This window comes from Mus pahari, chromosome 3 (assembly GCF_900095145.1).
Source record: "Mus pahari chromosome 3, PAHARI_EIJ_v1.1, whole genome shotgun sequence".
NCBI classification, from domain to species: Eukaryota; Metazoa; Chordata; class Mammalia; order Rodentia; family Muridae; genus Mus; species Mus pahari.
Window position 1 is genome coordinate 39,684,948 of NC_034592.1, and position 18,195 is coordinate 39,703,142.

The following is an 18,195-nucleotide window of genomic DNA, read 5'->3' on the forward strand; positions in this document are numbered from 1 at the left end:
GCTGAGCCATCTCTCCAGCTCCGGAAGACATTTTTATCCTATGTATCTTTCAGGCCTCAACAACAACAAAAGTAAAAATGTTCCTTTGCTAGATTCCTAGAAAGCATTTTCTCTATTAACCTAAGAGCTCTGGGGTTTGTCTAAACTATGTGGCTTGTTCACACCTTCCTTTCTCCCTCATGGCTGACAAAGCCCATGTCTTCTCTCTCTTCTGAGTGGTCACAATGGAACATTTCCCATTAGAGAATCCTGTGGCTTACTAACCGTGAGCTTCCTTTGTGAGATGACAAGGTCACCACTGTCTTAGATAATATGAAGTAGAGAGTGCTACTGTCCCCCTTCAACACTGGCTTGTAGGGTTCTCCCTTCGAGCCCTGAGGGTATGGGAGAAAAGAGGGCTCTTTTCTAGGCTTCCATTTTTACTAAGTACCCAGGACGAGAGTGGGCCAGGAAATCCTGTATTGTCCAGCAGGTTTGTTTCTGAGTGAACTGGGTACTCCATGTATTGCATGCAATATTAATCTGCAGTTATAACCTCAAATGATAGATGCTCTGATAGATGCTTTGTAGCTATTATTAATGTCTTTATAAAATATTCAGAAATATGAACATGCCATTGCTCTCAAAACTTTTGTTTTGAACTGGTTTTAATAAGGAAAACACTTAATGCGAGGTTGGAAGCAGTAAGTATAACTGCTCCTTGGGTAGGTTAATTACAGCAGTTAATAGCAGTGTGGAGGTGCTGGCGACAAGACAAGAGTTCATGTGGATGACATGTGAAAGAATGCCTAACATTCATTTTATTTCTTGGAAAATAATAACATTGTAGACTTATTTCCCTCTGAACTCTCATCTGAAAAGTAGTAAGTAAAACGCTCCGTTGGTTGATGTTTTATGAGATTTGGGAAATGCTTTTTAGTGTGGATACCTACAGTGCAAAACAAAACTCTAAATCAGTGAAGATACTTCGGACCAAAAGGATGGCTGTGTCTTCTCATTTATTTATTCCACAACCTCCTGACGGTGTAGGGGCTGCCGTACTGTGCTCTGGTCATCGACAGAAAAGAAAATTGTCAAATGTCATGGATGTATTGCTGTCAGAATTCAAGCAGGGTGTCTTCTTGTAGTAGTAGCTAGACAGTCGATCTAGTGATGAGCCAGAGTGGAAGGAAAGGATGTTCCTCGCACAAAGAGCACTCTTAATGATGAATTTATTGTAACCAGCAACTCATACAGTACAGAATTTGGGTAATTAATGTTCGCTGAGCTTTTGGACACAAATATAGTATATCTCTAGTAGACTGTTGGCAGGCATTAGCGGGTAGCAGCTCCATGATTCAATTCATTCAGATGCTGATGGTGTGGATATTCTGCAACACACGTAAGAGTTCGTAATTTCTGCTTGAGCTGATGGATAAGAGAAGGAAATCAGAGCTCCGTGACTCAGGTGTCAGTACATCTGGGTGAGGCAGAGCAATCACTGCCAGGAAATCCTAGAAATGCACGTCACATCCGGCAAATCAAAGAGTGGTACACTTGCATGTATATCAAAGGAATGTGGGGGTAGACACGATATTTTTATGAGTTATCGTCACCAATATTTAGGGAGAACCTTAGAGTCCTCTCCTGTACAGTAGAACAGGAAGAGTTCATTCTAAAGAAATTTTAGAGTAGCTGTTATGAGTTTCTATGGAATGTCTGGTTTTAAGTGAAACCCCTGTGGGATCACTTAGCTATATTTTATGCCTGAGCATCTCGGAGGACCAACTGAGAGAGGGTGGTATTTTAGATGCTCGATGAATGCAAGTGTAGTTTTAATTTTTTTTTGAATTACTTATATATTATTTTGAAATTATAATTACGTTACTTCCCCCATTGATTTAACTCTGGTGTGGAGATGCCACTCCTGACAAGAACTGTTCTTGAATTGAGAGCAGTTGTGAGACTTTATTCAGGGCAAGGCCGACCCGGGCTCCAGCCTCCAAGTTCCTGACGGCTGCAGTTCTCAGATCTCGACAGGGATGTGAGAGATCCGATGCTTTATCACTTCCTCCACACAGACTTGTCTTCTGTGTGTGTTCCTCCTTTCTGCAGACTGGCATCTACCCCAAGTGAGCGTTAAGGCACTGTCTCTTGATATCCTCCCAGTCCTTAGGCTATCTGGTCAGGTTTCACTGAACATTTCTCTCAATACCTCATTCCCCTTTTGTGCATGTGTGTGTGGTAGGTATCTGTGTATTTATTTTCGAGTGGGTGTTAAGTGCATATCACACAGTGCATATGGATGTCTGAGCTCGACCATTTATTTATTTATTGCTTCCCATCTTAACTACCGAGACAGGATCTCTTTAAACTTGGTACTTGATGATCTGGCTAGCCAGCCTGCTCCCCATCTCTCCTTTCTGTGTTCTGGGGGAAGCAGAGCACTACCCTACCCACATGCTTTTGACCTGGGTTCTGGAGATCTGAATAGTTCTTGCTGCTGGCTGAGTTCAGCGCCTCAGCTCCCCCAGTACACTTTTGTTCCTTGGGCGATGACCATAACTCACGTGTGCTGCTGCCCTGGCCTCCCTGCTTCTATGTCTGCTACTCTTCATCATTCTGGATGTCGTATTTGCAGCGACTTCAGAAAACTATTGCTTATATCATTTTTTTGTTTGTTTGTTTGTTTTAAAGTGTTTGAGGGGTTGGAGAGATGGCTCACCGAGCAGTTAAGAGCACTAGTGGCTCTTCCAGAGGTCCCAGGCTCTATTCCTGGTACCCACATGGAGAATACAAACATCTGTAACTCAAATCTTAGGGTATCTGGTACTCTCTACTGGTCTTGGTGAGTACTACTTGTGCACACACAGACATACATGTAGACATTTGTAGGCTTCATGTTGAGTACAGTTATTGACCTTGAGTGACATTTCTGCTCATGGTACAGCTCCGACTCACCATCTTGTCTTTTTCCCTCCGTTCTTAGCCTCTTTCTGGCCTCCCTGGCTACACTGAGAGCTTTGACTGTGCCCTACACTACTGCCTTACAGCCAGCCTCCTTTTCATTTGTTCTCCTCGGCCGCTTTCTGTCCATTCTTCACTTGTGTGACCTCTGCTCATGGTCTGTATCCTCTTCCAATCCAAGCTTCCTTCTGACAACCTGTATGAAGAATTGCCAGAGTTAGAAAAGCTTTTGTCTTTCCATCATAATACCAGACTTTCTCGTGCCACCCACCACGTTACATAGTATTTGTGCAGAGAGAATGCTTCAAAAACACTCACCAAACAGAAGGCTGTTTAATCAAAATAAAAGTGTAGAAGGAGCAGCTTAAACCTCTTCTTTTAAACCAACAAGGCCCCACAATTGCCATTGCTAACTACTTGTATGAGTGCTTAGAGAATTAGCATAGCGTTTTAAGTAACTTGACATTTTATTTTTTCTGTAAAATGAACTTGGTGGCACCGTTAGAATGTGTCCTGGGGATTTAATAGGGTTTGTTACCAATGAGGCCTGCAGCCTTAAGCAAGTTAACCAAGTTCACCCAGGCGTGTTTCTCCATATAACTGGGGAAAATCATATCAACCTTATGTGCTTATGCCTGGAAGATTGAGATTAGACATGCCTCATGCTTAATACACTGCTTTGGACACTGTAGTTCAGGCATTTAAAAAAATTCCTTCTATCTCTGGAGATTAATGAATACTCGAGGGGAAAACTCATTTAACTTATCTTGCAATCTTGTACTGCATATAATGATATCCAGGGGGTACTAATCTTAGGGTCATGAGCCAGTTTAGGAGGAAAACATTCATCTTCAGGGCACAAATAAACAACGAGGATCTGTTTATTTATCAGTAAATAACCCTGTGCTCCTCTCCCAAAGAAAGATATACATGGAATTCTTTGTCACATCCCAAAGTTAGTTGCTTAACTTTTTTTTTTTTTTTTAACTGATCAGAGTCACTTAGATACTTTTTAAATTTTAAGTAGCTGTTCCAAGGAGCTGGGTCACATGAAACTATTTCTCCCGTTTTATATATTTCAATATTTAAGAAGTTTTAGTAGTTCCACTTAAAACTGTGGAGTTCACACTTTTTTTTTTTTTTTTTCGAGACAGGGTTTCTCTGTACAGCCCTGGGTGTCCTGGAACTCACTTTGTAGACCAGGCTGGCCTCGAACTCAGAAATCCACCTGCCTCTGCCTCCCAAGTGCTGGGATTAAAGGTGTGCACCACCACGCCCGGCTTGAATTCACACTTCTAAGTACATTACCAGCATAGAGGTGATTCAAAACTTAAAAGAAATTAACCCTTTAAAATAAGTCTCTGACTAGCCTGAAAATCTGATGACTTCTATTCAAATAATTAGATGGCAGATATATTTAAAGAACATTAATATGAATGGCAGGCTGAGTCTAGGGGAAATGCTTGGGTTAAACCTATCAAGTCACCATGTGTTAATTGCTTGACATTAAGTCAGTTTGCCCACTCTTCTGCAGCATGCAGACCCTGACCAGGAGGCACAGTCTACTTGTAAGCCTGTCAGCTGAGGCCTTCAGAGAGTTGGAGGTCTGAGTATTGACAGGTCAAGGTCAAGACTTTGGCATCTGCTGCCCCAAATATTGGCCCAGACAAGGACCCGCATTGTTTCAGAAGCGATGACTCTAATGGGTTGATGCTGGGACAGGATGATCAAGAGACATACCACCTTAAGCAGGTACTTAGTTCAAGTGCTTAGAACACAGGGTCTTTAAAGAGGACACAGACAGATCGGAATTTCTTCTGGGCTCTCCGGCTTTGCCACCAAGTCCCGTCGCTAAGGGTCTTGGTGATCTTTATGATTGGTTATTTGGAACATCAAGGTCATACAAATGCCTGTATGCAGGCAAGTCCATGTTCGGCTCTACAGAACACGTGTGTCCTTATACGTAGCAGCAGGGGTTTGTGCGATGTTGATGTCTACATGTCTGTTGACTTTGGTGTCTGTTCCTTGCTGCCTGCTCAGCCTCTTATGCAAGCAGGTAAGGGTTGAGTTGATTGGCTGATGTTAGCAAGCCAGAGAGGCATGCCGTGCTTTCACAGAGGGCCCAGAAGGCAGTTATCTTTATTCATTTACCTTCCGTTTATTTTGTTCTCTCTCACTTATGTGGGGTCTGCAGATGAACTCAAGTTGCTACACTTACGAAGAATGCATTCCTACCTGTCATCTGATGCAAACTTGACTCCTTCTTTCACTGATTTCTGGCCACTGAGTCTTCTTTTGGTGTCTTTGTGTCTAGAGGGGAACCATAGTTTCTGCAAAGCCACTTCTGACGTCTTTATTGGTTATAAGGGGAGGCTGCCATGAAATGAATGGACAGGGCCACTCTTGCTGAAGTGCCTGTCTGGTTGTTTTAAAACAGGATGCTCCTTCCTTTCGTGTCCTGGGTGTGGGTGTGAGTATTTCCCTCATATATATAAATGAATTGCAGAGGGATGGGTACCCTGACCAAATCATTTGCTAGGCACTGAAATGCTGCCCTGAAAGGACCTTAGTGGCTTTTTTCTATACCTGTGACGTGCTGTGGTATGTAACAGATCTTTTTACTTTTTATTTTTACAGAATGCTATGAACCTACCTCCTGACAAAGCCAGGCTACTGCGGCAGTACGACAATGAGAAGAAATGGGAGTTGATCTGTGATCAGGTAAGAAACAGCCATTTTCTATGGAGCAAGCAAAGAGAAGGGAAATAGTATGCTGTTCCTGTGTGAGTTAGCTTATCCTGGGAGATGCATGGAATTTTCCATCCTGATCTTTGGCTTCTGGGTGTCTTATCAACAGCGGAACGGTAGAACATTACTATGTTAGTTTTTTTTCATTATTTGAAATATTACGTGGGGAAGCAGGTTAAGTGGTCAACTCAAAATGAAGTCTCTATTCTGTTTGCCTGCCCCTTCCGTAGAAAGTGGTGCAGGTCTTATGGTTTAATTGGCCTTCCTGATAACTGGCATATTGTCAGGTGAGAAGGTAAATTGTTTGTAAAGAAACGTGGGTATCCCATAACGCTGCTGCCCACTTTAGCTAGTTCCCAGCTGTGTTACTGTTTTGTTTTTAACTCATTATGACAAATCTACACCCTTCTGAGTAAAATAAGAAGGAAAAGCTTTTTTTTTCTTTTTCTTTTTTTTTTTTTTTTTGGTCTTTCCTTTTATATTCAAATTTTACTGTGGTCTGTGCCATAAGCATCATTTTTCAGGCCTTTCCCATAGGAAATCCAGAGTGTGAGCTCTGTACTTCAAAAGAAAAGTCTTTTTCCCATCTGGCATAATGCCTAGAAATATCTCTTCTATTTCCCCTGTTTTTTATTATGAGTGTTAACATTACTTTTTTAATTATTTTATTTATTTACATCCTAAATGTTGCCCCCTGTTCTGTCTTTAACAATCAAATAAAATATATTCCTGTGATCCCCAACCCCATTCTCTTTCCACTTCTGTGTGTTGATACATCTGCCAGTGACCGTGTTTGCGATTGTCCTTTGTACAGGTGGAAGTTTTACTTTATAAATTAGAATATGGCTTGATGGCAGAGTCTTACTTAGCATGCATGAGGTCTAGGTTTTAATTCCAGTACCCAAGTTGGGGAAGACATAGAGAACACAGAAGCAAAGGTAGACTGAATACTTACCTGCCTTCTTTCCTTCCTTCAAACTACCTCTCTCTCTCTCTCTCTCTCTCTCTCTCTCTCTATATATATATATATATATATATATATATAGTATGTATATATATTAATTTATATATAATTTTGAAGTTATATACATTTTATCATTTTCCCTTTTTTCTTCTTTCTCTCCAAAATTTCTACTATGTCACCTCCTTGTTCCTTTTTAAATTCATGGTTTCTTTTTTCACTAATTGTTGTTGCATGCTTATATGTAAGTGTCTTAGTCACTGTTTTTTTGCCGTGAAGAAATATCATGACTGAAGCAACTCTTATACAAGAAAGCATTTAACTGGGAAACTGCTTACAGTGTTAGAGGTTTAGTTTATTAACTCTGTTGCTGAGAACCTGGTGCTGGAGAAGTAGTTGAGAACTTCGTTCTAATCTTTAGGCAGAGAAAGACATGGGGGCTTTGTGTCTTTAAAAGTTTTGAAAGCTCAGAGCCCACACCAGTGACACACTTCCTCTAACAAGGCCACACCCCTAATTCTTCTAATCCAATCAAGAGTTCTACTCTGAATAAGCATTCAAATATATGAGCCTATGAGGGCCATTGCTATACAATTACCACCTTCCACTCCCTGGGGACTATAGGTTTGTAGCCATATCATAATACAAAATGCATTTAACCCATCTTTAAAAGTTTTCCTAGTCTTTCACAGAATCAACACTGAAAGTTCAAAGCTTTTTCTGAGATATCTGGCAATCACTTAACTGTAAGTCCCTGTAAAAATTAAAAATCATTATCATGTACTTCCAACATGCAGTGGCACAGGGTATACATTACCATCTCAAAAGGGATTAAAGTAAGCATAGTGAAAAAATACTGGGACCAAAGACCAAAAACCATCTGGGCAACCTCTAAATTCGTCGTCTCCATGTCTGATGTCAAAGCACTCTTCGGATCGCTAACTCTTTTCAGCATTGTTGACTGCAATATGCTTCTCTTCTGTTCTAGTTCCACTCCTGGCCAGCACTTCTTCTTTGTAAATATCCCACATTTCTGGCATCTCCAACATTTTGGGGTCTCTAATACAGTCCAGGTTCACAGCTTCACATAATGGTCCCTGTGGGCCTCCATGCAGAGACACCCCCAACATATGTCTGCCCTCAGTATTTTTTCTTAGCTGTGGAGATAGATTCCACAACTCCTTTCTTGTATCCTTGACTCTCATGCCAGAACCATGTGGCCAAAGCTGTCACATTCTGTTGATTGACTTGACCTGAAGCATTAAAAGTGCTTTCCCAATCCAAACTCCCAAAGCTAACATTCCACCAACAAGCTGCATGGTCAGGCCTTTCACAGGACTATCCCAGTCCCTGGTACCAACTTCTGTCTTAGTCACTCTTCTATGGCTGTGAACAGACACTCTGACCGTGGCAACTCTCAGAAAAGAAAGCATTTAACTAGGGGCTTGCTTACAGTTTCAGGGGCTTAGTCCATTATCAGTGTTGCAGATAATACAGCAGCAGGCAGGTAAGGCCTGGTACTGGAGCACTACTTGAGAGCTACATGCTGGTCTGCAGAAAAGAGTGTGAGTCTGGGCCGAGCATAGGCTTTTTAAATCTCAAAGCCTACACCCCAGTGACACACTTCCTCCAACAAGGCTACATCTTCCAATCCTATCAAAGAGTTCTACTCCCTGAGTGGACTAAACATGCAAATATATGAGCCTATGTGGTCCATTCTTATTCAACCACTACTGTATCATTCATTCATTCATTCATTCATTCATTCATTCATTCGTGTGTGTGTGTGTGTGTGTGTGTGTGTGTGTGTGTGTGTGTGTGTATCACATATTCCTAAATATACCCTGCTCAGTCTGCCTGTCATTTGGTATTAGATAACCAGCTGGTTCCTCCCTGGGAAGGCTATCTCTCTTACTCTCAGTATTCCTTAGTTGCCTGCTCAGATTTCTTTCTTTTAAAATGTCTTTCCAGGCTCCTTTCTAGCTTTATTTCTTTGGGAATGGAGTGGGTTTTCCAAGATAGGGTTTCTCTGTGTAGCCTTGGATGTCCTGAAACTCAATCTGTAGACCAGGCTGGCTTTTCACTCAGAGATCCACCTGGCCTACCACTGCCTGGTGCTTTATTCCATCATTTCTTTACTGCCTCAGATATTCCAGAAAGGGCATGCTGGAAGATTTTTGACAGCCATGTTTTTCTTTCAGACTAAGGATGCCTTCCCAGGGCGAATGTTGGGGACTTTGGGATCTTGATGCAAGGAAGACCATGTCAGGTTTACAGATCGCAGTTCTTGGTTTCAGGTTGTCCTGGCTAAGTTACTTCTATTAAACATCTGTGTGCTGGCATACCCAAGCTTAGGACTTCCATATGTCACTTCTGCAGGTGCCCCTTCACTACAGTGGCTCCGTGAGCTCTGAGGTGTCATAGCTGACTTGCTGATGACAGTTAAAGAATAATGGCTATTATTGCTCAGAGCCAGTAGTTAGATTATTTTTGTGCCTAATCTCCAAATCAGTTACATTTAGCAGTGCCTTTCTGTAATATAAGGGAAAAGCCAGACCTAAAGATTAATTAAACACCTGCCAAGGGTCGCATACATAGTGGTGAAATGGCTGGTAGGGCAGCCGGTTTTGGAGAAGGTGCAGACTCTAGTTGGTGTCCTGACCACTGCTCTCTGCTGCCCTCCCCAGAGAGTCAGTGTATGACTGATATACTAAGAGAGAAACATTAAGGGTTCTCTTTGTTTTCCTGTTTGTAGTAGGTTATGTTTCACTGAAAGGGAAAACAAAACATGGAGTATTACCTTGGCACTGAGCCTTGCCACATTGTGGTTAATATGATGAATTGCCAGTGTTGGTTAATTATCTATACTTCATTGTGGAAATTAGTGTCAATGGAGGTGTCTTCTGGTGCATATGTATAACCCATGAGTGTACCTCCTGTGTAACTATCACTTGTGCTATGTATATGTGTGAGGGACGGGATCTGGCATGGGCCATTCCATATGGGTGCCTATCTTAGTCCTATGTGTGGGTCGTGTCACACATATGTGGGTCTGTTTGGGTGTATACCTGATGGGTGGTATTGGTAAGTGTTGTGATTGTGATTCTGTTTACATGAAGTGTTCAGAATAGGGAGCTCCATAGAGCAGAAAGTAGGTTGGTCATGGCCACAGCCTGGGATGAGCTGTTGGCCATGGGTTTTTCTCTGATCCGATAGAAAGTTCTGTAGTTACCTGGAATGGTGGTTGTACAACCATGTGAATAGGCAAGAGTTGTGTACTTAGCAGTATACATTTTTGAATAAAAATTGATAATTCAATTACAGAAATATTTGTTTCAGCACTGCAGGGTAGGCAACCCGTTTAGGATCCCATTGTGAGCAACTCAAATGTAAGATTTTCTTGAAAAACTGGGAACACGTGGTTGGTGGCTGAGAAGAGTCTGGGCAGCTGTTGGTCAATTTTGTGGGGTTTGATTTTTAGTTTTGTGGATATATATGATTCTGTCTTTATTTTCAGAGACGTGAATACTGATGTAGGGGTGAAAGATAACCAGGGCTTCCTTTGCAGTGTTTTATCAAAGGAGGAAGTAAAGGGACTGACTAAGAAACTCTGGAAACATCCCAGTAACTGTTAAACCTGGCTTTGAGATATGTCAGGGTGCATTTTAGTATACTCCCGGCTTTTGTGTACGTTTGATGATTTATTACGGTATATAACACTGAGAGAAGACATGTACTGCAGGATAATCTTTTTCATTAATTTAAGAATGTGACTAACTTGTTTATTGTGAGAGAGGTGAAAGATGTAAGTATATTTAGTGATACTTGGGATAAAATAGGCACTTTATAAATAAACTATGATCGCTTCTGTGCTTGCTGAAGGACAGGTATTGAACATTGCTACCAGTATTATTTTTGTCATCAACTTGCACCTAAATGAGTCAGGAAAATGGGTTATATTGACTAGGTCATCTCATGCTACCCACATAAACTTTTTGGTATCAACACATGCTTATATGATGCTGTAAGGAAAAGCATCAAATGTAGGCTTTTAGGTTAAGAAAGTACCTATGTGAACCTTAGTTGTAAAGCCTCAGATACTGTGGGGCGTGCTCATTGATGCCTGACATCATTCCAAGACACCTGGACACAGGAATACTTTTTTTCATTTTGAAATAGTGATGTTGGTATGCTATATGCTGATTTGGATACATGCTTTTTAGACACAGTATTTTACAAAAACAAACTTTCCAAGGGAACCTGGTGAATGGTAGTGTTGTAGCGTAGTAGGAACCTATGCAGAAAGTAGCTCAGTTTCCATCTCATAAGCAATCACCACTGGGGAGATATGAATCCTGGAGTTTGCACACTCCTCCCTGTATCCTTGCTGCAGTATTCGGCGTCAAATGTGTGGTCCTCCCTTCCCATGCTTGTATTTTAATGGCACAGTTTATTTACAAGCCTCATCCAGGGCTCCCTCTAATGTTGTTGTTGTTGTTGTTGTTCATATTTTCCTTCTGTAATGGTTTTTGCCACTGGAAAAAAGTTTTGCTTGAGGTTGTATGCATTTGTAGCCACCGTTTTGAGCAAGATGACTACTGTATATCAGCCTGATTGGTGTGCAGAGATTACTTGCTTTAATAGAACCTGAGTGCTCTGTGAGTTGAACCTGCTCTGCCTTTCCCAGAGGGAGCAAATGCGGAGCGACAGATGCTTCAGGAAAGACCTGACCATGTTCCGTCTCGTCCTCGTCTCCTATTCCCTTGCTTCTGTTCTTCCTTCCCTTCCATTGTTTTGTTCTGAGGCAGGATCTTACTCTGTACCCCGGGTTGGCTGAGGACTCACACTATGTGTACTACAGTCTAACCCATTGCTTGTGGCCTCCTCCTTTAGACTCCCAAGGTACCGAGATTCCAGGCATGAACCACGACCTGGCTCATTTTACTTTCTTTCTTTTTTTTTTTTTTTAATTATTATTGCAAATGTATGTGAGAGCCTGCATTCTGATGCGTATGTGGAGGTCAGACAATTGTGTGGAGTCAGTCTTCTTCGTTCACCATTACATGGACTCTGGGGATTGAACTTAGGTCTCCAGGCTTGTGCAGCAAGTGCCTGTTCCTACTGATCCACTGAGCCCTGGTTTCAGGGTTTCGGTGTTCATATTTTATGAACCACTTGGCGCTTGTTGGCAAGTAAGCAATGGTCGCAGGGAGCTGATCATGGTCTTTAATATAGAGTGTCAGCTTTAGGTAACTGGGGCTTCTCAGAGCACCAGTGGTGATGAGTGAACAGGGACGAAGGCTCAGGGCACGCTTTATTAGCTGCCTCATTGTCAGCGTCTGTTCTGGAAGTCATCTGAGCTAGAGTGGAACAGAATTAGTGGGGAGCAGACTGAAGACCACATACAAGAGTGGTTCCATTCACAACTGCTGCAGGAAGGGCTCAGCTCTTGCTCATACAAGTGTGGCTCCATCTCCTCCTCATGCAAGAATGGTTCCTCCTCCTTCTGCATGAGTCATTCTTCCTCCTTCTGTTCCTACACTTCTGATTTAATCATCATTTAACACTATTCCCTCGTTAGAGGCTCTGATTCTACATTTAGCCCCACTTACCTAGCTGTTGGGAGAGAAACAACCATCAGCCTCTGATCGTTTGCGCCCTGACATCTCTACTGCAATATTGTTCGGTGCTGAATTGCTCCCGGTTTTACTGCACCTTTTGTAACTGCAGTGTGTTGAAATGCCACTTACTTTCACTTTCTTGGGGGGGAGTCCTGTTTCTTTTCAAGTTGCCTGCCAACCTTCCCTTTGTCTTTTACTTGGTCTTTCTTCTATTTAATCAATCCCTTTTTAACCTGTGAATCAGTCAGGGTTCCTTTGATATTTTGTTTTCTATTGAATTTTTTTAAGGTAAAAAATGAGTTTCCTGTACTCATAAAAACCATCATGTTTTAAATAAATAACTGCATAATATTTTTAATCACTTCTATTTTCCAGTTTTCTTTCAGGCGTGTTTTCCGTTGCAGACATGCACAGGGTCAGCGGCATACTGTATCTGGGTGTGCGTATGTCTTTGAGTCCAGGACAGGTTTTACCCCTGGCAGTCAGAGAGTGAAGATGGTGGCCAGGCCCTTTCATAGGAGGTTTTACCTCTTCTTTACATTTTCCTCGTTGCTTTCTTCACCGCATAGTAGCTTAGGTCCTGAGTTGTCCTTTACTAGACTTGGCTTTAATGGGTGATGGATGGATGGAGCATTTTTGTTTTGAGAATGTCATAGGAGAAAGAGAACTGCCTGTTCGCTTTGTGCGTCAGTGAGCTTACTCAGTTCATCAGCTTGTGATCTGATTGCTCCATTGTCCAGCTCTGTCTTCTCTTGTGTTGGAAAGAACTTTTGTCCTGTTGCTTTGGTGACAGTTTGATATAACCAGTTACATAACAAATTTGCACCTAGTGAATTTAAAGCCAACTGATAATCTTTATCTGATCAATTTCATTGAGGGTTACAAATTGATGGTTGCCTAATTCCCTTCTATGTTAAATAAATGTCTTTGTTTTCTGTTGCTGTGACAAAACATTCTAACCAAAATCATTGTGGGTAGGTGACCTAGACCAATAGGGGGGTTCTTCAGGACAGGGCCTTAAAGGGGTGGTAGCTAAATAAGAGAAAAGAAAGAGATCTTACACAAGCTATGCCTTATGCCATGCAAGCTTATTAAGAAGTACAGCATCGTATATGCTATTTCCAGGAAAGAAATGGGACAGAGACGGCAGGAGACTAATAACGCAATGTTGTATGAAGAGAACACAGGGGCTCTCAAGCACAGGTTGAGCATGAAGCAGCCTTAGGACTGATCACTCTAGTCCCTTCAGGAAGAAAAGCCAAGTTCCCAGCAACCGAGACCTTAGTTACACACAAGGTTGTTTCCTTTCCAACACAAGGGAAAATACAGCTTGACAATGGAGCAGTCAGATTACAGCCTGATGAACTGAGTAGCCTCACTGACGCACAAAGCAAGTAGGCAGTTCTCTATCTTCTATGGCACTCTCAACAAAAACACCTTCTTCATGGCCCTGACCCCAGCACCAGAAGTCAGCTCCTGAACAAGGACAAAGAGCTAGGTTACTTTTGTCCCGTCATTATGGCCTCTCAGAAAGCTTTGGGTCTGTCCGGCTCTCAACAGGAAGGAAAGGGTTCATTTGGCTCACTTAAATGTCCCAACCACAGTCTATCATGAAGAGAAGTAAGGGTGGGAACTCAAGACACAAAACGAAATAGAGACTATGTGAACTGACTTGCTTCCTATGGCATGCTCAGCTTGTTTTTATTTGTTTGTTTGTGTGCATTTGGTGTTTGGCCTACATGCATGTTTGTGTGAATGAATTGGAGCCTCTGGAACTTGGGCTATAGATAGTTGTGAGCTGCCATATGGGTGCTGGGAATTGAACCTGGGTCCTCTGGAAGAGCAGCTAAAGATCTTAACCACTATCTCTCCAGTCCCCCAGCCTGCTCTCTTATACAACTCTCCTGTCCAAGGGTGGCACTTCCCATGGGAAGCTTGGCCATCGCTCATCAGTCATCAGTCATGGCAATGCTCCCAGTGGACTTGCCTGTTGGCAGTCCGATGGAGGTAATCTCTCAGTTGAGATTCTTGCTCCCTGATGACCCTGTTTTGTGTCGTTGACAAAAGTCAGCCAGCGTGGTTAGCAACTAGTACTTGCAACTGGGTCTTTATTCTCAACAAAGTAGCTAGTGAGTCTCCTTTTTTTTTTCCTGTGCAGTGTCACCCAGAATACATGAATTTTCATTATTTTGTGTCAATCTGGATTCTCCTTTTGAGACTTTATTATCACTTCTTTGACCAGTAGTAGCATTCATGCTGACTCCTTTACTACTACTACTACTACTACTATTATTATTATTATTATTATTATTATTTCTTCCTCCTCCTCCTCCTCCTCCTCCTCCTCCTCCCCTACTAATTCCCAAGAAGTCATTTTATGGCATAAAACTAATCTGTTAGATTTAACTTCTAAGTTCTTTGCCCTTTAAACTAAGCCACTTCCCTAAGGACTGCCTGCCCTCCCCCAGGGTGTATGATACAGATGAAAATGTGAGGGTTGGAGAGATGGCTCAGAGGTTAAGAGCACAGACTGCTCTTCCAGAGGTTCTGAGTTCAATTCCCAGCCACCCCATGGTGGCTCATAACTATCTGTAAATGGGGTCTGATGCCCTCTTCTGGTGTGTCTGAAGAGAGCAATGGTGTACTCATATAATAAAATCAATAAATAAATCTTTTAAAAACTGTTTTAAGAAAAATAAAGAAAGAAAATGTGAAATTGGCAGGTGCTAGACAGAATTTTTCCCCCTGCTTGTGTTTAGACTTTGAAAACAAATCCAAAGCTGTGAGTTCATTGTGATAGTTCCAAGTAAAATGTCATTATCAACTTACTCTCTTTGGTTTGATATTTATCACTTTTACATTGAAATGTGTAATTTCTAATGTTACTGTAATTATATTTTCTGATACTATGATAAAAGCTGGAGGGAGAATATTGCTCAAAGTGCGATAGCCTAGCCTTCAGGAGGCCCTATGTTCTACTCCTGAGCACTGCAACAAGTAAGATGTAAGGATCTCTAAACAAAAATTCAAAATCACAGCCCCAGTAGCACTAGTAATAAAATTAATGTAGTATAAATGTTCTTGGTCATTTTGTGTGTTACAAAAATACCTAGTGGTTTTTTGTTTGTTTGTTTGTTTGTTTTTTGTTTTTTTTGGTTTTTCAAGACAGGGTTTCTCACTATAGCTCTGGCTGTCCTGGAACTCACTCTGTAGACCAGGCTGGCCTCGAACTCAGAAATCCGCCTGCCTCTGCCTCCCGAGTGCTGGGATTAAAGGCGTGCGCCACCACGCCTGGCTAAATACCTAGTTTTGATGGTTTAAAACAGCAGAAGTTTGTTCTTTTAAAGTCTTAGAAACCAGAAATCTGAAGTCAGAGAGCTGACTGTTCCTTCCAAAGTGTCTAGAGGAGATGCCTTCTTTGCTAGTCCCAGTTTCTCATGGTCACAGTTATTCTTTGCCTGCTGGCTATGTAAGTGTAGCATCTGCTGCCATTGTGATGTGGCCTTTTTCTCTTTTCTTTTTTGTATTTGTATTTTTATCTGTCCGTCTGTCCTTTCATCCATCCATCCATCCTCCATCCATCTACCTATCTATCATCTGAGTACACTGTAGCTGTCTTCAGACACACCAGAAGGGGGTATAAGATCCTATTACAGATGGTTTTGAGCTACCATGTGTTTGCTGGGAATTGAACTCAGGATCTCTGGAAGAGCCATCTCTCCAGCCCCTGTATCTTTTTTCTTATTTTGTTTTATATGAGGGCATTTTTGGATTCAAGTCAATTAGGATAGTCTAACATTGAGATCCTTAATTTTATAACACCTGCCTAGACCTTTTTTTCTCAGTTATGACCACATTCATAGATGTGGGTTCAGAGCATGAACACAGACTTTAGGGGGGGCATTGTTTAACCCACTATGGATGCCAAGATAAATAATAAGCTTTTTGCTTACAAGGACCAAAGTTGGATATTGTTGGTTATCACAGGTAAATTCATACATCATTATTGTCCCATAAGAGGCTCTTTTGAACATTTAGCTTCATCCTCACTTGGGAAGAGCTATCTTCTAACCTGTGACACAGTGGACAGGCAGATGCTCCCATGGGAAGCCATTTGGGAGAGGCTAAAGAGAAGCACATTGCTCGCCACTCTTATTCTATTGAGAAGGTCCATGGAGAAAGATGAGAGTAGAAAACTCAAGAAAGAAAAAAAAAATGTTCTAGAAACAGCCACTACTAACTCTTCCATGATGGCCAAATTTGGTTGGCCCATTTGTTTTAGGCTGAATTCATATCAAGATTTATTTTTTCACATGAATAAACATTTAACTTTCCAAATAATTCTGTAGTTATTTATTAGAGATATGTTTTCCTGAGAAGTTGTATAAAGCTAGTTAAGTAAATAAATGTTTCAAAGATCAAAACCAACATGGCCACTTGTCATCTGATATTTGACAATGATGCAAAAAATATACACTGGAGAGAAGACACTGTCTTTAGCAAACAGTGGTTGGAAAATTGTGTGTCTACCTGTAGAAGCATGAAATTAGACCCATATCTTTCACCTGCACAGCTTCAAGAGGATCAAAGGCATTCCTGTGAAGCCTGAGACCAAGAAAGAAAGAGAGAAATAAAGAAAGAAACCAACCAACAAACAAAGAAACAAACAAAGAAGAAGAAAACAAGTGACTAAAGATGTGCTATTGATCTGCACAGAGAATTCTCAGAATGGCGAAGACAAATCTGAAGGGTTCAGCATCCCTAGCAACTAGGAAAATGCCACTTAAAACTACTCTGAGACTTTATCTTACACTAGTCAGAATGGCCAAGATCAAGAAAACAATGCAATAGTTACTAGCCAGGTTGTGAGGCAAAAGAAACACCTATTCACTGTGGTTGGGATTTGGAACCACTCTGGGGAATTCTCAGAAAAGTAAAAGTAGATCTACCATATAATTCAGCTCTACCACTTCTTGGTATAATGCCCAATGCAGTCTTTGACTTGACATTCTGCTCAACCATGTTCACTGATGTGCTATTCACAATAGCACGGGGGGGGGGGGAGGGACGGAGGGAGGGAGGGAAGGATGAATGACTCATGAATTTGAGAACGAGTTGGGGGATAATGAGGAGGAGTTAGACAAGGAGAGGTTGGAAATGATGTGACTGTGTGCTCATAGTTACAGGAGGGAAGTTCATTGTCAGACAGTGCAGAGTGAGGTACCTAGTTGTGCATGAGTTTCCCCAGACAGGTACTTTTTTGTAATTTTCTGGGCTGGGAAATACTTAAAATGGTTACTGTTATCAGTCTGTTTATACTTTGTTCCAGCAGTGTGCTGTCAAGGGAACTGACTATAGAGCAGAGTTATTACCCTTTTTGTTTTCTGAAAGGTATTTTTATCTTGGGCCATCTTTTGCTTGAAACTTTGAAGGGCCCATCTTTCTTTTCTCAATGTCTTCTGATCTCAGGGAAGGCTCTTCTTTGGTTGTCGCTGCCAAGAAGACATGGTTCTTCCAGTGTCCTTGCCAGAGGCAGTTCCTGTCCATTAGGACTCGTTCCAGGTCTGCAACAGCTTCCTTCTAAAACCCTGGAGAAGCTATCAAAGGAGCAGATGGTGGCTCCCTGTGTTTTAATATTGCAGGAGTCCTGGAAAACTGTATATGAACCTAGAATTGAGTTTGTGTCTTTCCGTTTCTAAAGTGTTCCTTTGTCATACAGCTTTTGTAGAGGGGGAAAAAGTGCTGGCCTTCCTCATAGAGGTAGAGTGAGGAGAGAGGAAAGGAGAAATGGCCTAGAGAGAAAGAAATGCATGACTCTTCTTCCTCGCTTCCCCCTTCTTTTCCTTCCTTCCTTCCTTCCTTCCTTCCTTCCTTCCTTCCTTCCTTCCTTCCTTCCTCCCTCCCTCCCTCCCTCCCTCC

The 18,195-nt window shown here is 41.8% G+C and overlaps 1 protein-coding gene across 9 annotated transcripts in view; it reads left to right on the forward strand.

Moving 5' to 3' along the window:
- Fmnl2 (formin like 2) overlaps positions 1 to 18,195 on the forward strand; it is a 280,969-nt gene that overhangs the window by 154,553 nt on the left and 108,221 nt on the right. For all 9 annotated transcript variants that reach the window (XM_029535822.1, XM_021192149.2, XM_021192148.2 and 6 more), the window contains exon 2: positions 5,584 to 5,667. In XM_029535822.1, the coding sequence (XP_029391682.1) occupies positions 5,584 to 5,667 (84 nt within the window). The remainder of the gene's footprint in view (positions 1 to 5,583; positions 5,668 to 18,195) is intronic.